The 17753-nt window shown below is 44.1% G+C and overlaps 1 protein-coding gene across 2 annotated transcripts; it reads left to right on the top strand.

Annotated features, from left to right (window-relative positions):
- Positions 1 to 482: 482 nt before the first annotated feature.
- LOC309376534 (uncharacterized protein) lies at positions 483 to 13024 on the top strand. 2 transcript variants are annotated; one of them, XM_081922939.1, is made up of 12 exons: positions 483 to 639; positions 2405 to 2461; positions 4587 to 4610; positions 5616 to 5672; positions 6254 to 6277; positions 6944 to 7000; positions 7776 to 7799; positions 8300 to 8356; positions 9679 to 9702; positions 10610 to 10666; positions 11954 to 11980; positions 12872 to 13024. In XM_081922939.1, exons 1-12 carry the CDS (start codon positions 565 to 567, stop codon positions 12875 to 12877), a joined length of 489 nt encoding a protein of 162 aa, XP_081779065.1. In that variant the 5' UTR covers positions 483 to 564; the 3' UTR covers positions 12878 to 13024. The 2 variants fall into 2 exon arrangements, with proteins under 2 accessions (XP_081779065.1, XP_081779066.1); XM_081922940.1 differs by lacking the exon at positions 7776 to 7799.
- Positions 13025 to 17753: the final 4729 nt, after the last annotated feature.

Genomic DNA, 17753 nt, shown 5'->3' on the forward strand with positions numbered 1-17753 from the left:
TCCAGGGTACCTCAGGGATCACTTTAACCCTTACATCCCAGCTCCATCACTGAGACCATCTGCAGGAGGGTCGTTCATCATTCCCAGACTTGGTGAAGCTCGTTTGACAGAAACGGGAAACTGAGTCATTGGCCCCTATTGCGGAACATTATGAATATTCAGCAGGTGCCTTCCGTTTCAACCTTTAAATGCCTGTTTTCTATTCCATCATGTTTATGCAGGCAGTTAATAATTCCTCTTTCCATAACAGTTTGTGGATTTCTCATGTTAACATTTTGTTCGCTTTTTCTTGTGTGGATTTATGTATAACAGTCATAAATGGCTCAGATTTTTTATTTTTAAAGAAGCTAACCAGTGTAAATATTTTATTCTAAATGAATAAAATAAATATTGCTGAGCCCGTGGTTCCCCACCCTTGGGAGAGGGAGCTGCAGGCATGAGTCACTGGGCTTGGCCCACAAGTGTGGCACTGCCCATGATAGGGCCCAGCATAAATAGAGCCCCACAATACACCACTATTCCCAAGCCCAGCTGAGAGGGAGAACAAAGCAAGAGAAACCCAAAATGAAGTTCCAGGTCGCAGCTGCTTTCCTCGGCCTCTGCCTGCTGTCTCTGCGCAGCACCCAGGCTGCACCTGCGGTAAGAATGAACAAGGCAAAATCTTGAGAGCCCAGGTGGTGCCCAGGGAGGGGGGGTGTCAGTGTGTATGCATAGATTGCTCAAACTTCCTGATGAATCTGTAGAAATCAGGGCTGTGTTTCACAGTGTCGGCATTTGCTAATGTTGTGCTTTGGGGCACAGGAGCCTATAAAAAATATCAGGCAACTCTAAAATGCAGTTACTGAAGTAGTACATTCCATGAATGACCATCCCAATTTGCTATTTCTGTACTTGTGAATTCACTCTTCTTCTTCCAAGGGTTACAGTGCAATGCTCTACCTAATCTTCACATTTATCATATTCTAAAAAGAAGAACCTGAAACTCTTCTACATAGCCCTGGAAGCACAAAGTTAATTGCTGGCTTCTCCTGTGATGGAGTTTTGTGTGCCCCCCCCCAAACCCTCTCAAAACTTGTCTTGTAGGTTTCCTCCTCGAGATACTTTGAGGTTTTTATGGCCTCCTAAGACACACAACCCCTTCATGGATCACTGCCTTGTCACGGTGAAGGGACTTGAATAACTCAGAGAAGCTATGAGCTATGCCGTGCAGGCCACCCAAGACAGACAGGTCATAGCCGAGAGTTTAGACTAAATGTGATCCATCTGGAGAAGGAACTGGCAATCTACTCCAGTATTTTGCCAAGAAAACTCCACAGACATAAAAAAGGAGAAGCTCGGAGAAGAAAACGAGAGTTTCCAAGGCATGCTCTGGTTCATGGGGTCACGGAGAATCGAACATGACTAAGACGACTAAACAACAACAAAGACTCACAAATCTCATTTCCCACTTAAAGATAAATCAATAGATCACAATGTGTTTTTTCTGAAAGCACTGCTAAGATTTTTCATTTTCTCACTGCATTTAGAATGCCTTTTTGCAGAGTTCACCCAAATGTCATTTTTTTTTTGGGTGGCACACACCATTCTCCCTCTGTTTCCATTGGCTAGCAATGCTGCCTGGTCAGGGATAATTTGGAAGATGCAAAGGCAGCTGCTGTTAGCGGCACATGCAGAAGGAAGGAAGGAAGGAAGGAAGGAAGGAAGGAAGGAAGGAAGGAAGGAAGGAAGGAAGGAAGGAAGGAAGGAAGGAAGGAAGGAAGGAAGGGACATTTTGTTATTGGCACTGCTGCCTCACTTTTGAGAAACTGGTGGAGAATTTTCCCTTTCTTGGAAGAAATTTAATGAAACAGTCCCCAAGAGGGCAAAGAACTTCAATAGGTCACTTCTGCAGCATCTCACCCCATGTATGAAAGGAGGCAGGGATGAGGTCGCTGGCCAGCATATTACAACTGGAGGTCATGATACTATTTATCTTCCTCTTGAGCAAGTGGCCATGAATTGGCTTGTTCTTAATGTGTCTAGTTTGCTCCTTTGCTTTGCTGAGGCCTCATCCCTTATGGAGTGCAAATTTGGCATCTGGAGCTTTCCTTGACTTGAGAGTAAAAATCATCAGAGCAAACTTTACTTGTTGAAATTCCGCATGCCTGGCAGACCACTAACTGCAAAGGGTATGGGAGCTCTACCAGCATCACCGTAGCCTTCTGTGAGCCCTCACTTCTTCTCTGTTTCCCTTGCTTGGTGTTTGCTTCCCCTGCACCCCTACAACCACAAACACTTCTCTGCCTTTAGGTCCACGTGCAAATATTGCCCAAACTTTCATCCAAGACCCCAGTGCAGTCAATGCTTCTTTAGGGAGATGCTACAATCCTCCACCTAACAGAATGCTCATTCTGTCCCCTTACAGAATGGAGGCAGCTTTGATGGCAACAATGTAGGATCTGGCAGCTTCAACAACAATGGAGTAAGTACCCCAGAATTCCTCTGTGTTTATCAGTATTCCCCTTTCCACTATATGTATAAAAATATTTTAAAGAAATGCTAGCAAACATTTCCACTGAAATGTTTCCTTTTGTTAGGTACCCTGCAAATTGCTATATATATATATATATATATATATATATATATATATATATATATGCAGGTTTTGGTGTCCTCGGGTGTCTTCCCGTGTAAAAGTTGGGGTGTCTAGGCGACGTTTCGACGAGGTCTCACTCGTCATCTTCAGGCTGGTGCTTTCGGCTTCTTGTTACTGGAACAGAGCAGGATCTCAGTGTTTGAGTTCCTATAAATACTGTTGAGGGGGTGTGGTGTATAGCCTCCAATGTTCTGGGCAGAGAGGAAGTTCCCAGGCTAGTGTGCCTTTTCTTCTTTTGTTCCTTAATTACTTGAGGGATATCTTGAGTGATTTCTTGAGTGATATCCTGAGTACCACTTAGGTGGGTCATTAGGTGTGGATTAGTTGCTAAAGTCTTTGTGTCTTGACCTCTTGAACTTTGTGAAGAGTTTTTCTGAGAAGATGGCTGTACTGCACTTAGTTGTGCTCTGGCTTGGCTTCGTGTATAGGGGCGAGCTGTGGTTTTGTGGCCTGTGTCAGCCAGATCTGTGTAGGGATTGCAGAAAAAACTTCCTCTCTTTTCCAACACATGAAAGAAACAGGACACGAAATTAATTTTGCAGATTCCAAATTGCTCTTTAACATGGAACATCACCACAAGAGAATAATCATGGAAGCCATCGAGATAGAGAAACACCCTCACAACATGAACAAGCGTGACGACACATCCCGCTTGCCAGACATCTGGAAATTAGCCCTCCCCACAAAAACTGACACCAGATCCAGAGGCACACAGAACGCCATCACCAATCAACCACACCAGACCCAAACCCAGACCCTCTCCACAGATAAATTACAGACACCATCCAGTAGCCAAACCATGGTGGCACCTCCGGATGCTGCACCCCCCTGCAATCCCTACACAGATCTGGCTGACACAGGCCACAAAACCACAGCTCGCCCCTATACACGAAGCCAAGCCAGAGCACAACTAAGTGCAGTACAGCCATCTTCTCAGAAAAACTCTTCACAAAGTTCAAGAGGTCAAGACACAAAGACTTTAGCAACTAATCCACACCTAATGACCCACCTAAGTGGTACTCAGGATATCACTCAAGAAATCACTCAAGATATCCCTCAAGTAATTAAGGAACAAAAGAAGAAAAGGCACACTAGCCTGGGAACTTCCTCTCTGCCCAGAACATTGGAGGCTATACACCACACCCCCTCAACAGTATTTATAGGAACTCAAACACTGAGATCCTGCTCTGTTCCAGTAACAAGAAGCCGAAAGCACCAGCCTGAAGATGACGAGTGAGACCTCGTCGAAACGTCGCCTAGACACCCCAACTTTTACACGGGAAGACACCCGAGGACACCAAAACCTGCATTCCTGTACCCGTGAAAATCTACGAAAGCATATATATATATATATATATATGATGCATTTGCTTAATATAAGGATGCATTTCCACTCAAGCTTAGATCTCCATTCATACTAGTCCTTCCATTGTGCTCCAGCATGTTGTTCCAACTCAGGGAGGGACTTCAGCTCACTGCTTGGTGCTTTGCATGCAGAAGGTCCCAAAGTCAATCCCTGGCATCTCCAGGTAGAACTTGGAAGCTCTCCAGCCTCAAGCCCTTGAGAGATGCAACCATGTCAAGAAACTAAGCTTGTGTAGCAAAGTACAAAACAAAACAAAACAAAACAAAAACTCCACATATTTATTTCTATGCTCACTTTTGTCTCTGGCCCCGCCCACCACTTGCACTTGGCCCCTGGAAGGTTGCCCAGAATGGAATGTGGCCCTCAAGCTAAAAGTGTATTCCAGCCCCAGTGAAGACAGTATTGAGCTAGATAGACCAATGTTGGGACTCAGTGTAAGGCAGCTGTCTATCTATGTAGAATGGATAGATCAGATAGCAGTTTTGATGTCTGAGAGACGGAACTTGTAATCTGGTGAATTGTGCACTCTCCTAATTATAAATCTGGTGGATGTTCTTAATTTCTGGTTTTTCTTTTATGTTTCAGAACGATTATGAGGGATTAGGAGGAGTAAGTATCAGCAAGGGTATATACATGATCCATCTCATGTAGCATTTCCCTAAAACAAAGTTGGAGAACTGGTGGGGCTCCAGGTATTGTTGGACTACAATTCCCATCAGCCTTGACCACTGGCTATGCTGAGCTAGGGCTGGTGGGAGTTGGGGTCTACCAGCATCTAGAGTTGGGGTCTACCAGCATATGCCCCCATCCTGCACTCAAATGTTATCAGCAGCACCTGCTCATTGAATTCTAAAAAAATATTCAAAACCCCAATGACAGTTCAAGTAGCAACTGAACAGAGAAATGTTGGCTGTTCCTTTGGATTACTCAAGCCCTCTAGAAATCAAAAATACATCAAAATTTGGGCAACAGTTGGCGAGTACCCACTGCGCTGGGTTGGGATCCATATGGAGAGTTGAGGTGAATGTAGGGATAGGAGAGAAATATTATTCCATTCTCATTTAAAGGTAAACCTACCTAATCCATACTTTCCTAAACACTATGTAGTCCAAAACACAGCCATCCTTCAAAATTCTTCAAATTTTCTTTCTTTCATTTCTGCAAAATTTGCAATGCAAAAAACCACATGCCAATGTCAGCTGTGCATATACATGCATATTTTAGTTAAAGTAGCATATGCAAATCATTCTGCTACAGAACATCCCCCCCCACCCGAAATATCTGTAAGGCAAAACTGTGCAATGATTCAGAGAAAAAACACCAAAACACTGATTGATTTTCATGAGAGCTGCTGTTAGCTTTTAAAATGCAGATTAATCTGGAAGAACGGGGAACTGAATTTAAGAAAGCAAGAGAAACCAAACTTGACAGAGGTTGGCTTTAAAGGGGGATTAAACAAATTGATGGAGAAAAAGACTATCTGGAGCTAATAGCCATGAAAGGGTTACTCTTGCTGCTCAGACTTCCATCCCAGACCCGGATCCAGTCATTGCTGCTTTAGGAAAGGGCTTCTCTTTCCAGCCCTCCACCTAACAGGATGCTCTCTTCTTGCAGAATGCACACAGCTTTGATGGCAACAACGCAGGATCTGGCAGCTTCAACAACAATGGAGTAAGTCATAGAATTCCTATGTGTTTTCTGCTGATCCGTATTTCCTCAGCCAAATAATGGTCTTAACATCACCACTGATTGTGCTTCCTTTGGTAACTTGCAGATGATTTTTTTTTAAAAGATGCATTGGCTTAATAAAAGGATGCATTTCCACCCAAGCTTAGATCTCCATTCATGCTAGTCCTTCTATATTGTTGCAGCATGTTGGCCCAACTCAGGGAGGGACCATGGCTTAATCTTTAGTGCATCCACTTTGCGTGCAGAAGACCCCAGGGACAATCACTCAGATATTCAGGGAGGGCTTGGAATGTGCTCTGTATGAAACCTTGGAGAGCCACAACCAATTAGGGCCCAATATACACTTCCTGGATGGAAGATAAAGGGCTGGTGAATGTGAATAGATTAACACAATAATAAAGTAAAGTGCACATTTATTGCTCTGCCCACTTTTGTTTCTGGCTGTGTCCACCACTGGCTTTTGTCCCCTGGAAAGTTGCCCCGAAAGGAATGTAACCTGCTGTAAATAGGGTATCTGGGGATGCTTTTACTTTATTAATTTTCTCCCCTGTTTTCTGTTGCAGAACGAGTTTTGGGTGTATGGAGGAGTAAGTATCAGCAAGCATATGCATGATCCATCTAGCCTTGCCCTAAAACAGAGATGGAAAACCTGTGGGCATCCAGATATCATTGGACGGCAGCTCCCATCATTCTGGACCCAGGGATCATGGGAGCTGGAGTCCTTAAGCATCTGGAAGGCCACAGGTTGCCCACCCCTAAGTTAAAGCAACCCTAATCCTACAGATCAGCTGGTGGTTAGAACACGAAAAGACCCTGTATTGACTCAAAAGTGTTCAGCGCTGGGTGCACCCAAAGAGATTGAAACTGAAGCCAAAGAAGATATTTGCTTAAGTTAGCATTGCTGTTCAGCGGCTACTACGCATTCCACTTGTTAGGTGGGTGTGGACTCTGATGAGAAACAGTTTAACAGAACATAGATAGAAAACCTGAGGTTTTCAGGTATCCGTGGGTTCTTGCTCTCAGCTTCTTATCTGCTTCCCTTGCTAACTGTTGGACACACACACAGAGAGAGAGAGAGAGAGAGAGAGAGAGAGAGAGAGAGAGAGAGAACGGGGGAGTTTTCTACCTTTGGGTTCACATTCAAATCCTGTCCAGAGTTCCATCCCCGATCTGATCCAGTTATTGCTGTTTTAAGAAGGGGCTCCTCTTTCCAATCCTCCACCTAACATTATGCTTGTTTTGTTCTCTTGCAGAATGGAGGCAGCTTTGATGGCAACAACGCAGGATCTGGCAGCTTCAACAACAACGGAGTAAGTCTTTTGTGATGATCCATATTCCCCTTTCCTCAAATAATGGTCTTTTTTTTTATTCAATGGTAGCAAACATTCCCACTGATTGTGCTTTCTTCTCTTTGGTATCCTATTTTTTTTTTAAATAAAAGGATACATTGGTTTAATAAAAGGATGCATTTCCACCCAAGCTTAGATCTCCATTCATACCAGTCCTTCTAAAGTGTTGCCCCAACTCAGGGAGGGACCATGGTTTTATGGTTCGTGCATCTGCCTTGCATGCAGATGGTGCCAGGACAATTGCTGGCATCTCCAGGGAGGTCTTGAAATGTGCCCTGTATGAAACCTTGGAGAACCACAACCAATTAGGGCACAATATGCACTGCTTGGAGGATGGATATACAAGGTTGTATGAATATGAAGAAAATATATTATAGTAATAAGGTAAAATGCGCACTCATTGCTCTGTCGACCTTTGTTCCTGGCTGTGTCCACCACTGGCTTTTGTTACCTGGAAGGATGCCCAGAAAGGAATGTAGCTGTTGGTTTGAAGAAGGTTCCCTGCCCTGGTGCAGACAATATGGAGCTGGATGCACTAATAATCTGACTTGACACAGGATAGGGCTGCTTCCATAGAACCATAGAATTCCTAAGTAAAATGGGTAGATTGCATAATAGCATTGCAGTAAGAGAGCTATAACTTTTAGCCCAGTGAAATGCCTTCTCTGCTTGTTATAAATTAGGTATCTGGGGACGCTCTTAATTTATGACTTTTCTCCCCTGTTTTCTGTTGCAGAACCAGTTTGGGGGGAATGGAGGAGTAAGTATCAGCAAGCATGTGCATGATCCATCTAGCCTAGCATTGCCCTAAAACCAAGATGGAAAACCTGTGGGCATCCAGATTTCATTGGACAGCGGCTCCCATCATTCCAGACCCAGGGATCATGGGAGCTGGAGTCCTTCAGCATCTGGAAGGCCACAGGTTCCCCACCCCTAAGTTAAAGCAACCCTAATCCTATAGATCAGCTGGTGGTTAGAACGTGAAAAGAGCCTGTATTGATTCAATAGTGTCAGTGCTGGGTGCACCCAAAGTGCTTGAAACTGAAGCCAAATAAGATATTTGCTTAAGTTAGCATTGCTGTTCAGTGGCTACTATCCATTCCACTTGTTAGGTGGGTGTGGATTCTGATGAGAAACAGTTCACATCCAAATCTTTCCAAGCGTTCTATCCCTGACTCTGATCCAGTTAATGCTGTTTCAAGAAGGGGCTGCTGTTTCCAGTCCTCCACCTAACACTATGCTCATTCTGTTCCCTTGCAGAATGCAGGCAGCTTTGATGGCAACAGCGTAGGATCTGACAGCTTCAACAACAATGGAGTAAGTCCCCTAGAATTCCTCTCTGATGATCCATATTCCCCTTTCCTGAAATATTGGCCTCTTTTTTAAAAATGGTAGCAAACATTCTCACTAACTATGCTTCATTCTCTTTGGTAACATGCAGATTATTATAATTTTTAAATACATTGATTAAAAATAAAAAATGCATTGGCTGAATAAAAGGATGCATTTCTACCCAAGCTTAGATCTCCATTAATGCTAGTCCTTCTACAGTGTTGCAGCACATTGTCCCAACTCAAGGAGGGACCATGGTTTTATGTTACAGATAGGTAGCCGTGTTGGTCTGCCATAGTCAAAACAAAAAAAATTCCTTCCAGAACTGACTTAGTTGGTCTTTAAGGTGCTACTGGAAGGAATTTTTTTTGTTTTGACCACGGTTTTATGCTTAGTGCACCTGCCTTGCATGCAGCAAGTGCCAGGGACAATTACTGGCATCTCCAGGGAGGGCTTGGAATATGCTGTGTATGCTTCTGCTTCTTGGAGAACCACATCCAATTAGGGCACAGTATCCATTGTCTGGGTGGTAGGTAGAGGAGATGGTGTGAATATGAAGAAACTACTTTGCAGTATTAAGGTAATTGACACACTTATTGCTCTGCCCACTTTGTCCCCTGGAAGGTTGCCAAGAAAGGAATGTGTCTCATCAGTTGAAAAATGTACCCTGCCCCAGTGTAGACAGTATTGAGCTAGATAGACCAATGGTCTGAGCTGATACAAGAATAATAATTTATTTAGATTTGTATAATATCCTTCATATGAAAATGATAGGATGATTCACAACATAAAAATAAAATAAAAAATGGGAACACGAGATGCATTTTAAAGCAAAATTAGAGATGGAATCTCTATAGACTACAGCAACTCCCCTTCCCTGACCCTCAAGTCTGCCCTGATGCTGCGCCAAGTACCGAGGTGGGCACAGCTGGGTGTGACCAACTCCATCTACTTATCCACCATCACTGGATGCAGACCAGGTCGTCTTCTTCATCTACAATCAGATTGTGGATGAGGGAGGTCTGATTCAAAGCTGACCTGTCATTCAACAGCATCAGCCACAGACCCAACGGCTAGATGATAGGACAACCACAATTCTCCAGGTTGGAGGGAGGGCTGGCACGTAGCACCATCACTAACTGCCTGTTCTGTTTGCCTGGCAGCTTCCTGCGTATAATGGGTAGATCATATCGTAGATTCTCAGTGATAGAGCTATTGCTTTTAATCTAGTGGAATCTAGTGCTAAATATAGACTGGGTATCTGGGGGGTGTTCTCAATTTCTGTTTTTTTCTGTTTTCTGTTGCAGAACCAGTTTTGGGCATATGGAGGAGTAAGTATCAGCAAGGGTATACATGATCCGTCTAGTCTAGCATTGCTCTAAAACAGAGATGGAGAACCAGTGGGCATCCCGATAATTGTTGGTCAGTAACTCCCCTCATTCCTGACCACTGGCTGTGATGGCCCAGGGATGTTGGGAGGTATAGTCACCCAGAATCTAAAGGGTCACAGGTTCCTCAACCCTGGATTAAAGCAACCCCAAACTTATACAACATTTTTTTTTGAGGGGGGGGGACTGTATAGCTTGAGTCAATAGTGTGAAGTACTGGGTACACCCAAATTGATTGAAACTGAATCCAAAGAAGATGTTTGCTTAAATTAACATTGATGGCTGGGAACTGCTACTTTCTCCACTTGTCTGGTGGGGCATGTACTCTGGAGAGAAAGAGTTTAGCAAAGAGGAATGCAGATAGAAAACTTGAGCTGTGCATCTGTCTGGGAAGCTATAAGCATGTGCCTTTCTACCTCTGAAGGAACTCCCCCTGCTTTAAACACTGCCCTGGCACTCTCCCCCCTTTTTGGCCTGTGTTCATTCTTGCAGGCAGGTCCCAGGTTGAGGTGTCCCTGGCAAGGTGGCCTCCTCCTGCAGTGGAGGACACCCTGGCTGCCCTTTTAAAATTCCTCACACAGTGCTCCAAAGCAAAGCTATGCCAGCACTTCGCAGCAAATTGAAACAGTGGGCAGTTCCCAGTCACAGCCATCCACTGTGGGGAGCCTGGTTGCAGTACTGGTGACAGGTACAGGCACCTCCTGCACCTCCTTGCTGAACTTGTATATTTGTAGGTATTTCCAAATGCCATAAGGGTATAATGCTCTCTCAAAGGAAACTGACCCCGTAAAGCTCCTTGCCACGAGAGAACTGCAGATCACTAATATATCCCCTTGCATTCTGTTTACAGAACAGTGGAAGTTTTGATAACAACAATGCTGGTGACAACAGCTTCAACAACAATGGAGTAAGTACCAGAGATAAGCCAACTTGACCATCTTGCTTGTACATTCGCTTGTCACACCAGTTATTCTCTTGGGCTGGCAACTGGCTACTTAAGACAGCCAAGCTTTGGGATCATCTTACACAGGGGCGGCCCCCTCTTGCCTTCCCGATGTTGCTGGACGACAGCTCTCATAATCCCTGATCATTATCCATGTTGGCTGGTACTGATCGGAATTGGAATCCAACAACATAAGGGCCTCAATCCTGCCCTAGCATTTGAAATCCCCTTGGGGAATACTTTATAGAGTTATTTGCCTTCTCTATAATCAAACACACATACCTCAGCCTGCAACAAAATATTTCATAGTATCTCTTGGATGATCTCTGACATTTCCAGCTATACAGCCCCCCACACACACCACAAAGAAAATGTTGACAGCAAGCCTGGGCATTTCCAAGACAGCAATGAGAATGAATGGTTGTGAAGGGACAGTTCTGTAGGGGTGGAATAAACAGAAGCTCCCACTGTCTAGTTACATGGATCCATGCACCCATGGATTCTCTCTCTTCCATAATTCTTCTGCCACACATGAATTAAGGTTTCTATAACAATTCAAAACATAGCACTCCCTTGTGGAGCCTGGCAGCGCTCTTCTTTTGATATTCCCTTTCAAATGCTCTCAGTTGCATCAATCACCATCTGTTCAAATGTCAAGCCTGTTTGTCTTTTACAAAAAAGAAGAAGCAGAAATTTTGACAGAGTCCCACAGCCTAACCATGTAGCATAACCACCAATGCGAGATCTCATGTATCATGTGGATGCCTATCTTTTTACCCTGAGTACTTTCTAAGTATTACCTTTTTACCCAAGCATTTCCCAAGTACTCTATTTCTACACTTTGTACTTTATTCTCCATGCTGGGCATAAAGGGTAACACTTAATGACTTCACTTTATGCCATATTCCAAAAAATCTTGTGAGTGAGAGGAACTAGATCAGAGGTGAGGAACCTGTGGCCCTCTAGGTATTGTTAAAATCCAACCCCCACCAGGCCCAGCCAGCAGGGCCAGTATCCAGGGAAGATGGGATTTGCAGTCCACCAACATCTGGAGGACCAGAGGTTTCTCCTCCCAGGTCTAGATCTTTTTTTATGGATGGTATCTGGGAAAGAACCCTCAAAGTGATTTCCCTCCCTCGCCTAACTCCAAATGCATACCTGAACATGTCGCCTAAGAGTCTGTAACTACATATTGAAAAACCACAAATTTGGATTAGTAGCTGAATGATCTGTCAATGTTTTGCCTTCCAGAATAATAATGATGACCCCATTGTTTGGGTGAGTATTAGTACCGCTGAATCTCTCCATTAGGAATAGGGTTTGATGGCATGGCTGTGTCATTTTGTTGCCACAGCATCACTGGAAGCATAAACAAGAGAAATGGATGCATCATGCCATCCCAGCAGAGTGTTATGGGATGGGGGCAGAACTAATGTATTATAAGAATGTAAGAGTTGTCTTGGCGAAATAGGTCGATAAATAGGCTAGGTCCATCTAGCCTAGCATTTTGTTTCCAGTGGTGACTGGGGAGTTAACAGTGAAATAGGGATGTAAGGGATGCTTGTCAAGCCAAGCTCCCATCTAGTCTGGCATTTTCAGCCTAATAAGGGAACAAACAGAGGATGCAGACTTATACCAAGTCAGATACATTGGCCCACCTCCCTCCCTATTGTCTCCATTGACTGGCAGTGGCTGTCTGGGGTTTCAGAAAAGGGGGTTTCTCCCAGTCATATATGGAGATGCAAGGGTTTGAACATGAGCTCTTCATGCAAAGTTGATGGCCTACTATTGAGCAATGGCTGTTCCTTGGAAAGCTTGTTGTGGGGGAAATTGGAGGAAAGGCAGCCACATATCTAAGTCTGTCTAAGCACTTTGAGCCCACCTTGAGAGTGGGGTAAAAGTCTAGTAGCTAGCTAGAAAGACACATGCCTTCTCCAAATATTCAGGAAAATGCATGAGCCACAGATTAGTACCCTGATTTCATAATATGGTGGTTTTTACTGAAAGAAAACCTTTTTGTACCTGTGACAGACATCTGTCGTGTGCTGTAGCGCCCAGTGCAATGTGAGATGAGGAGATTTAGAGAGACAGACATATTGGGGAGAGCTGCCCTATCGGATCTCTCTTGGCATTTGAATTCTAATGGATGTTCCTTTTCTTCTTTTGCAGTATTAGACACCCAGGAAACCACTGCAACACAGTGCCTTCTGCCCCTTTTTGTTTCATAAATGATTCTCTCTTGTGGGATCTTTCCTTGCTGCTGAACAACCAAAACCTTTTATTGCAAATAAAGAACCTTGGCGTCACTTGTTGATCAATAAATTTGTTTGAGTGTTCAGTTATTCCATAGCAACAAACTCAATGCGTTACATGAAGACTGAGCCTTCCTGGATTAATCCAAAAGTATATCTCAGGGTGGAGTCAGGTGAATTGGAGTGGCCAAATTATTTTGGCCCTTGAGACAGAAAAATCCTGCAATCCAGGCAGTTGGACATAGGTTTCAAGAAAGGGCAGCAAATTGTTAACTGCTTAATTTAATACTAATGTATTCCATTGATACTCCCATGGAGAGCTAACAATTTGCTGCCCTTTCATGAAATCTACATCCAACTGCCTGAGGTGGTGACCTCACTCTGCCTAATGCTAGGGTAAGCCTTGCATGCCTCTCTATGAGTGAAAAAAAATATATTTCTGATATTCTCCTTCTATGTAAATATAACTGAATGACTGGAGAAGGAGATGAATGTGGCAACAACTCTGGCCCTAATCTTTCCCCATTTTCCTTCTGCACCTTCCTAGTTAATCAGACAATAATACATCTTTATCAATGTCCAAACAAATCCAGCCTTATAGGTGAATTTGCTGACACCCTCCCCCAAGCTTTTTCTCACCTCTGCCTTCCACAGACCTTAATCTCCACATCAAGTTCCTCACAAATACTCAGTTTGGTCTTACGCAAACCAGCTTTCCACCCACCTTCAGTAAATAAGAGAGACTTGAACAAATAAGGAAATCTGAGAGGTGGAGTGGTTTGAAAGTCGCATTAAGGTGGCAACCCTAACCCCATTGGGTGTAAGGCCCATTGAATTCAGTGGGACTTCTGAATAGGGATGGGAGAGAAATTTGATTCATTTCGTATTTAACTTTGCACTTTATGAAACAATAACCAAACAGAAGCGCCCCCCTCCTTTGAAATTGTCACTTTCACGAATTTTGTACTGCAGTTCTCCAGCCATAGAATTAAAGAACCCCTGGATGGTTTAAGTCCAGTCAAAGGTGACTATGGGGTTGCAGCGCTCATCTTGCTTCAGGCAAAGGGAGCTGGCGTTTGTCCACAGGCAGCTTTCCAAGTCATGTGGCCAGCATGACTAAACCACTTCTGGCACAATGGAACACTGTGATGAGTGCCACAGTGCACTGAAATGCTATTTACCTTCCTGTTGGTACCTATTTATCTACTTGTGCTGGTATGCTTTGGAACTGTTAGGTTGGCAGAAGCTGGGAAAGAGCAATGGGAGCTCACCCTGTTGTGCAGATTCGAACCACTGACCTGCCAATCAGCAAGCTCCGTGGTTTAGACCACAGCACCACCCACATCTCCTTTCCAGCCATATAATGCATGCTCAAATGCAAATAAAAGTGTGCATACAAATGTATACATCTGTGGAAGGCAATGTACAAAAATTCATCATATTAGGGGCCAGCTAATCCCTGCTTGTGAGTAGACACAGTGAGACTTGCAGCCTGAAACCAGGGAAATGTCAGGAGCTGGCATCATCAGGCACCAGACAAGGTCCATGCCCCTGAACAGGGTTGACTATTGGAGCCTCCTGGACTTGGTGTCCCTCAACCTTCATTTTGCTGCCTGTCCTCTCTGAGCATGCGAGCAGCATCCTGCATAAGGAGATGGAGCACCAACTCCCATTTGCCTGGAATGTCTTCCCTGGGAAGTTGTGTAGATTGGGCACAGAGAGGGAGGGTGATTGAATGGCCCACTCAGAATATGGCACTCCAAGCATCTTGGAGCCATCATTACCATTCACCCATGAAGCTGACTAGATGAGTAGGCCATTCTCTCTCTCTGTGTGTGTCTCCATCTCTCTGTTTCTCTCTCTCTCTCTTTCCCACCATCACTTAGCCCATCTCTTAGGATGGTTGTGAGGGCAAAAGGGGCCAGAACCCTGTACACTGCCTTGAGTTGAGAGAGAACCATCTCTGAAATTCTTGAGAGACATCGCTAATCAGGATAGGCAGGTGATGGAGCTCGATGGACTAAATCTCTGACTGTGCTGTTCTAAGGGTTGCTGGCCTCACTGTAATCTATCATCTCATTTCTGGGGGAGGCAGGGTGGTGGTTTATGTTTGTTTCACTGTTCTTTAAGGATTTGTAACCTGTAATAGCAATAAAAATATTACTTTAAAAAAAGGGGGGAGAAAGTGCCTCTGACTTATCAAGGTTGTTCAGTCCAAATTCTGCCCAGTTGTTCACCCCAGATCCCAGCAGATCCCAGTGATACAAAGTAGGAACCAGAGAGTTTGGTCGCTTTATCCAGCCATCCACCTGACAAGACACTCTTCCTGCTCTTCCTGACTGAGCATGGGACAGTACTCGTGTGCTTCCCAGCATTGCATTATAGAATTTTAGCAGCGCTGAATGTATCTCTTTGAAGAGCACCATTATCCTCATCCATGTAGCACTGATTGCAGCTCAAAGTTATGGGGAAGCATTTTCATGCCCTCTAGTGCTTAGAACCTGAACAGCTCTGATAGCTCAGTTGTTGTTGTTTTTAATATATATATTTATTGATTTTCCAATATAGTTCCAATAACAGCCTCATTATAACAATAACAATTTTATCCAATTAATACAATTATTAATGCCAATTATTTAATGCCGTATTTTTCTGTGTATAACACACCCCCATGTATAAGACAACCCCTGTTTTGGGGGACTCAAACTTACAAAAATGGGGGGAGATTGCCCTGAGTTGTTGGGCTTTTTTTGTGGAGGATTGCCCCCAGAGTTTTTGAGTTTTCTGGGCGGGGGGGTGGGGGGTGGACCAGAATTGTGGAGCTTTTAGGGGGGATATTGCCAATAATCGCTCACCCATTTCACCTGCGCTGCTGCGCCCACCGCCTATCAGCTTTTCCCTTACGCCTACCCTATTGCTGCAGGAACACCAAATAGACACTGGCCCTTGTTGCAGCCACCCATAACACCACCAACAATCGCTGGCTAGCAGAACCAACCAATCCCATATCAGCAATATGCACTGACCATGTATAAGACACCCCCCCCCCTTCTCCACATAATTTTTGTGGGGGGAAACCTCTTCTAATACATGGAAAACTACAGTACTTAAACTGCCCCCCCTGCATGCTAGAGTTGATGAGTTCATTCTTCTACATTCCAATAAAATATAATAATCCTTAATCCGTAATATAACAGCTACAATCTTGTGTTTTAAATTCATGTTGGTCTAATAGGTAATTTCAAGTGAGAAACTTTAGCTGTAATCCTTATTCTTTCCTGCATGTGGCAATTTTCCCATCCATATATGGTGTCATATCCTTTATTCCTGCAGCTGTTGATGGTTCCCATCATGTCTCGGGAGAAGCAGTTATCCCAGAGTTTCCAAAGGTCACTGCATCGCTTCATCCCATGATTCAACTTCCAGTAAGCAAGCCATCTCCGCCATTTTTCCCAGCCTAGAAAGAACAGTCTGAATCCAGACTGCAAATTGTTAATCCAAAATTTTCTATTCTCACAGCTGGTAGACTCCTTTCTTCCCTGCTGCTAATTTATGGCCATTTATCCTTATCTCAAACACATTCCTTTGTGGATAATAGAGGTTAGGGAGGATTTTGCTCTATATTTTCAAAGCATAGCATTTATTCCCCCCTTCCCTCTCTGTTCGTCTCTCACACACAAACAGTTCCAATTTTGTTAAATTCCATATGATATTACGATTTCTTCCATCCTCACTTGTGAAGATATTTTGAAATAAAACTTGCATTGGGGGGGAGGTTGCTGTATCATAAATGCAGAGAAAATCCTTAAGTTAGCAAACTGTGGGCTCCCCTCCCCCTGTCAGCTTTTTGACCGAATGAAATCTGCTCTCAATCCAAACCTTTCACATCCTTGTAGCTGGGTTGTTTTCCCAGTTTCTTATCTCATTGTCTCTGGCATGGGCCTTTAGTTTACTCCAATTAAAACCCAATTAACAGGATAACCTGTGCTTCCAGGAATGGGTTGGGGTGGGGTCGCAACAGCCAGAGTGTTGCGTGCACCCAGTGCCTTTGCCTGCCCTCGCATTCCATGGGGAAGTGAGTGCCAGACCACCAGGCAAACTGCGGATCAGAGCCTGGTTCCTCTTCCAACCAAAGAGGAATGCAGATAATGAAATCCCCCCAGCATTATCTGATTATCTCTGTCTATCTCTCTCCCACGGTGTTGGTAGAGGTGTCTACCCCCTAGTGCACAGGAAACAGGAAGCCCTCTGATAGCTCAGTTCTGTGCTGAATACTGTGTGCTTTCACCCAGTGAAATCAATTAGGTTTCCACTCTGCCTGAATCTGCATAGGACAGATCAGGATGCTGGGTGTAACATTTTGACTTAGGCACTGCAGCTTTCATATTCAAAGATCCCTGTTTGGGTCCCTTGCAAGATTATTCACCTGAACGCTTGCCTACTCCTCCTTAGCAAATCAACACATATTTCAAAAAGGCCTGTAGTCTGTCAGTTTACCAGACGCTCTGTAAACAAGATTTCCCTTCCCATTCAAAGAAGTGGGGAGCCGCAGAGCTTTGGTGGCAACCCAGTTAGTGACAACAGCTTCAACAATGTAAGTACTGGAGATCTAGATCCATTTAATAGAATTGTCAAGTTGGAAGGTATCTTGAGGATCATTTAGTCCAACCCCCTGCAGTGCAGGAATATGCAGGCTTCACATTCAGGGATCGAACCTGCAACCTTGATGTTATCAGCACCATCCTCTAACCAACTGAGCTATCTAAGGGCTCTCCTCTACCGTTGCTCCCCCAGCACTA

Source organism: Podarcis melisellensis (genome assembly GCF_964234715.1).
Source record: "Podarcis melisellensis genome assembly, chromosome: 8".
In the NCBI taxonomy this organism is placed as follows: Eukaryota; Metazoa; Chordata; class Lepidosauria; order Squamata; family Lacertidae; genus Podarcis; species Podarcis melisellensis.